We start from the raw sequence: 6,000 nt of genomic DNA on the forward strand, positions 1-6,000 counted from the left end.
AGGGGAAAATCATAATCATCAAAATTAACCTTGGGAATCCCTGAAGAGGGCAATAGGTGGTACTGGACCAACCTCCATCACTGGAGCAGACTGTTCCAGCTGAGCACTAAGTACATGAGGCAGTTCTCTGGAACGGAGGGCCCACGTTGTACAAAAGGCAGCTGGCTACAATCAGCACAACAAGACACTCACACGGTGAGCCACACAGGAACAAGACCAACTTCACAGACTACAGGTTCTCATCTCCCATCTCCAGCTCTCTGGGAACACCCTTGAATGGAATGGAAGACTACTTAACCTCCACTGCCCATATGGTTAGATTTGCATATGCCGAATGTGTACAGGAGGCCACTCCAGTGAACGCAAATTTAAAATCAGGCCCAGCCAGGGCTTATGCTTCTGGCACTCAGGTCTCTGGTTAACTGTCAGGGAAGCCTGTGGGATGCTGGGTGAGAGGAAGGACCTGGCAACCAAGGACTTGAGGTCCTGCAATCCTGGCCAAGACAGGAGGAAGTCACCTGTCAGAGCACCGGCATCCTGAGGGATTCTCGTGGGCTTCTCAGAGTCCACCCTCTAGAATCTATGCAGAATTCATCCACTGCAGAACCAAGGGAGGTGGCAAGGTGTTGCACCCAAGTGTTGAAAGCAGTGGTGACCATTAAAAAAACAAACAAACAAAACAACAACGAAGGCCAGCCCTTTACAGGAACTCAAAGACTTCAGAGCTGTTTCCTGGCAACTAGAGGCACAGATTAATCAAGCGGCGTGTTCTAAACCTGACCAAGGAAGGCTTCAGGGCCCCTGACCAACCTGAAAGACTTCTCAGGGTTAGAAAGCAGAGGCTTGAACATTCATTTCGATTTAACCCATTTAAGGCCCTTCAGCTTCGACTCTCAGTAATCTGCACTCCTTCACTACATAGGGGCACAGGTCAGATCTTGTCATTTCCCTCTTTTTCTTTCTTTCTTTTTTTTTAAGTAGGCTCCATGCCGAACGTGGGGCTTGCACTTACAAACCTGAGTTTGAGAGTCGCATGCTCTACCAACTGAGCTAGCCAGGCACCCCGTCATTCCCGTCATTTTCAGACTCATTCACTCAATATTTACCAAATGCCTACTTCATACCAGCCACTTTGATGGCTTCCCTCCACACTGAATAAAATCCAAAGCCGTATCTCCCCAACTCATCTCCTTAACAAGCCTTTCATGCACGGTAAGGACTTTAATTTGTTCTTTCAACATACCACGCTTGGTCCTGCCACAAGGCCTTTGCACTCACTGTCCCTACCCACCCTGCCTATGATACACACTGCAGGCTTGGCTCCTTCCATCATTTATATCAGTTCAAATACCATCATCTTCTCAGAGAAGCCTTCCCTGATCACCACTGCACACACTCTAACTCACATCACACAATTTCCTTCGTAGCACTACTGCTGTCGGAAATTGGCTTAATTATTTACTCCTTTAATGGCTTTCCTCCTGACTAGAATGGAAGCTCTTCAAGGATAGGGGCTATGTCCATCTTGTCCACTATTCGCCATGGGACATAACAGGCCTTCAATAAATATCTATTGAATAAACAAAGGACTTTTGGGAAGCCCACTATTTGGAGCAACTTAAAGCCCGTTCTATGTTATCTGAACCATGCCAAGTGCTCTTGACACTAGACAGCAGCTGATGACGTTTCATCTGACCACATTAGCATTTATGAAGCACTCATCAATTGGCAGGGCTTCAAGAAGTTAGAATTAAGTAGCTGTTACAACAGATTGTAGGCAGCCAATCTCAAGTGACTGCAAACAGGGCTGATGTGCAATATGACCATAATGCTGGATGTGAGAGGCACACTGTACCCCCCACTTCAAAGCAACCTGACAGGGGTGCTGTTATGGGGAGAAGTTTCCCACAGCAGTCTGGCCTGACTCAGCCTCTCTCTTCTGTGGCAGTATCTTAAAAAATGAATTGACTCAGCACTATTCCAGCTAAGACCAAAACCTAGGAAAAGGATGTGTGGTCTCCTCTATCCCTCGTGGGGGACCCCACTGCTTTAAGTATAAAAGGCAGCTTGTGATAGGTCACTTTAGTCTGATCCCCTACAGCCAATTCTATTGCCACTGTAACAGATAAGGCTGGCTCCTTGGGATACTGCAGGAGCAACATCCTGGAAAGATGGACTCCCCTCACCCTGTTCCCTTTAGGTCACCAAGCCTCTCCTAACAGTGCTGATGCTATGGCCTTAACTAGCCAGAGGATTTCAGTACCCAGGCTGGTGGCCCTGTTTGCTTCCTTCATCAGAGGTCACCCATTGTCACCCTATCCATGAGGACTTCCTTGGCCAACATCACTGTGAGGTACCTCAGGGTACAGCCTCCTCACCATAAGGGGGACACTCAGTCTTCCCCCAAAACTTGCACTTCCAGAATCTCTCTTGCCTTATCAGCCCCTCTGGGGGACCTCCCCCAGCGAATCTTTACCCCACCCCCTCAAGAAGGCCATCTAAGTCCATCTCCTAATGACCATTTGTGGAATGTTAAGTCTGAAACAGACCCTTCAGGATTTGATCCTCTGGCCCATCTTAGGAGTGCAGAACAAGGAATCAAGTCTCAAAATAAATGCTGCTTCCCTTAACCTACAAGGGACTGAAAGAACTCCCCTCCCCCAAAGTATAGCTCCCTTATTCCCTCTTCTGAATCCTGGAGATGGGGGTTTGCTCAGCTTTCCTGCCCCAAAGTCATCCAGAGTTCTCATTTCATTTGTTCCCCTCCCCATGCCCATCCACTCAATGGGGAACTTCCGAGCTGAACCCACATATCTTTTACCAACATCCAAAGGAATGCTAGGAAGCGACAAGCTCCTTAAAAGACACTTCTAGGTTATGCTTTTCTCACCCAACAGAGGCTATTTTTCTTCTCTAAAAGAAACATCTCTGAAACAGGACTTTTTCCCACTCTCACCCACTGCATGGAGCTTCCCCATCAGTTGACCCTCCCGCCCCAAACAGACACCTCCAGGGCTCCCAATTTACCTGTTCTTTACCTAATATCGAAAGCTTCCACCACTACCCCACTCAGATCTTGCCTCCTAAAACCTAACATGTCTCTTCAAATAAAGCCTGATAATGACGGGGTCATTTCCCTTTGGAATACAAGAGATCGTTTTTCCCTTCTCACTTATTCCCTTCCCCCAAAACTGCCACCCCAAGACGCCCCCTTTCCAATCAGCACAGAGATTTCTTCAGCTAACCCCATCCCCCAAACTAACGCTGGAGCCGTCCCCTTAACCAATGGAGGATCCTCGGTCACCCCTTGAGATCCCGTTTTCTTCTCCCATCCATCCTAAGGGGTTCTCTGAAGTCCCCGCCAAACGGACATCCCGAGGCTCCCCCCTGGCTCGGACTTCTAGCACTCAGTAAAGAACTCTCATCCGTTTTGGGGAGCCTTCTCATCCCCTAAGAGACCTCTTGAACTACCCCAAGCCCCCAGCCTTGGTCTCCTTAGGAGTGCCTCTAGGCTCGCCCCTCGCTAGCTCCGGCCCCTCATCAGTGCCTTGAGGCCCAGTCCTTCCTCTCAGCGGGGCCCTCACACCGCCCAGGGGAGCCTGTGGGCCCCGCCGCGCCGCCCACAGGCCCCTCCGGCCCCCGCCCGTGCTTCCGGCCACCGCCTGCTCCTCCTCCCCACTCAGGCCGCCCGGGTCGCCACCGCGGAGCCAAGCGAACAGATGCAGCGCAGAGGCCCTGGTCCCGCTGCAAGGACCTTTGCGGGTCCTCGGTCCCCGGCCCAAGCCCGCGCCCCCTTGGCCGGCCGGGCCCGGCGCCCCAGCTCACCCGAGCCCGTGGTGGCTGCCATCTTGCGTCGCTGTCGCTGGAAGGCCAGCCCCTTCTTCACCCCCCCACCCGTCCCCTGGCCCTTCTGCGCAGGCGCACACGCGTGCGCAGACGCCGCCGCTGACGCCCGCTCCGCCGACCGCGCGACCCGTTGCCGGGAAGATTTTTTTCCTGCCTTTTCAGAGGAAGGAGACATGATTTGCGTGCGGGAGGGCCCAGCAACCTGCATGACCCTCCCCAAGGTGGATCAGACTTGGGAGGACGCGATTGTGAAGGATACAGAAGAAAAGAAAGCTTAAAAAAAAATCTGTTTCGCTTCGGCCATTTTCCTATCTAGTTGGATCCTCACAATATCTCTAGCAGGTCGGGATTAATGCGAAAAATGAAACTGGGGGGGCGGTTCAGCGATTTATCTAAACTTAGCTGTTAAGTGGCTGAGTCAGAATTTGAACCCACGCCAGATGCTCCTGAGCCCCATAAGGTTTGTTTTGGGGCATTAAGGTGTCCGGGAAAGCATTCACTCATTCATTCATTCACTCATAATCCATTTATTCCTCCAAAGAAATACTAAGACCTACTATGTGCCAGACGCTGCGCTAGGTCCTGGGAATGGATATACATCCCTGAAGTCTGCTCTTACGGGCTTACATTCCAGTTGGAGATAGAGAGCTAGTTAACAAAGAAATAGGAAAGAATATAACTATGATAGGATAGAGAGTAAACCAGGGAAGGGGCAGCAGGGGGGTGGTAAGGGAGGGCCTCCTAAAGTGGTCACATTTCAAGAGAGACTGCATGATTAGGACGTAGAGGGAACAGCATGTGCAAAAGTCCTACAGACACATATTTACAAATATATGTTAAATCCAAGAAGGGACTGCTCCTTTATCATAAATGGTCGAAGAAGCCCTGATAGGGATGTAGAAACAGGCTGAGAGAGGTGAAGGGACTGCCTCAAGGTCACACAGCTAAACACCGGCAGGGGAAAGATGGGGACTTTCAGTACAGAGGAACAAGGAAATGGGAAGCCCTCATCCAGCACATCCAATGCATCACTTTGTTCTGATGGTAGTGCCTTCTAAGCATTTCTCAGCTCCATCTATTATTCCCACTTAGGGTAGGCTGCCCTTGTCTCCCACTTGGGTGATCCCAGCAGCCTTTATTCTTGGCCCCATGGTCCATTCTCTGTATGGCAGCCAAAATTTGCTCAAAACACCCTTCAGTTAAATCTTTCAGTGGCTCCCCATTTCCTTTTGATAAAATACAGACTCTACAAGTTGCATGGCCATAGAATTATCATCCAACAAAGACAATCATCAGATTGAAAGGAGACCTAGTATAATCTTGCTGGAACAACGGGACTCTTCAGGGCAAACCACGGTGGATAGCCACCCTAACCAAAGGCCATGGACCTAGGGCCATGACCAGTGAGGCCACTGAAGTGTCTAGGGCTTTCACTTAAGCCTCATTTAAGGAGACTTTTATTCTTAGGTCTCAGCTCTGCACTTGCATGATCCTGCAAGTGAATACTTTCCTAAAATTTGCACCCTGGGTGCCTCTTTCCCCTGTCCTTGGCACAGCCTGTACTTCTGGGACTTGCCTGTACCTCTCTTGCTATATTGACCCTTTTCACGGGTCTCCCTCCTCAGGGCTTTTGCCTGTGCTATTCCCACTCTTCAGTTCTCAGATCCAGCATCTCCCCCTCAGGGAAGCTTTCCCTGATTTCTCCAGATCCGATTCAGCTGTATAATTGACTCTCCCAAGTGCCACGTGTCTCCTTCCCAGCACTGGCAACAGGGAATCATCTTGATATCCTGTGTATCACGTGATTCAAGTTTATCTTGAAAAACACAGAAAATATTTGCCCTGGACTTTGGGTCCTTGTAAAGCGTAGGGTGGCAAGTGGGAAGCATTTGGGCTCCTAAAGTGGACTCACCTCTGGAGTGAAATTTCCTGGATTCCAGTGTTCTTTCACCACTCCCTTTGCTGTGTGACTTCAGGCAAGAGATTTGAATCTCTCTTGGCATCAGTAACCCCCTCCTGAAAAGAGGAGTGAAGTATCAACCTCATGGGGTTGCTGGAGAGATAAAATGCTTTGATAAATTCCTTTAGCACAGAGTGAGGAGGGGACACTAGAACAGCTGATATTTACCCAGCCGTCATACCCAGTTTTTAATC

General features: G+C 49.9%; 1 protein-coding gene across 3 annotated transcripts in view; it reads right to left on the reverse strand.

Moving 5' to 3' along the window:
• The window catches only part of UBE2V1 (ubiquitin conjugating enzyme E2 V1), a 32,768-nt gene extending 26,768 nt beyond the window's left edge, over positions 1-6,000 (reverse strand). Inside the window, exons 1-2 of one of the 3 annotated variants that reach the window (XM_036064667.2) lie at positions 5,975-6,000; positions 5,759-5,862 (exon numbers count right to left, since the gene is read on the reverse strand). In XM_036064667.2, the coding sequence (XP_035920560.1) occupies positions 5,759-5,862; positions 5,975-5,985 (115 nt within the window). In that variant the 5' untranslated portion in view covers positions 5,986-6,000. Of the gene's footprint in view, positions 1-3,825; positions 3,895-5,758; positions 5,863-5,974 lie in introns of those variants that run through there. The other 2 variants (XM_036064665.2, XM_036064666.2) reach the window with 2 other exon arrangements.

This window comes from Halichoerus grypus, chromosome 10 (genome assembly GCF_964656455.1).
Source record: "Halichoerus grypus chromosome 10, mHalGry1.hap1.1, whole genome shotgun sequence".
Lineage (NCBI taxonomy): Eukaryota > Metazoa > Chordata > Mammalia > Carnivora > Phocidae > Halichoerus > Halichoerus grypus.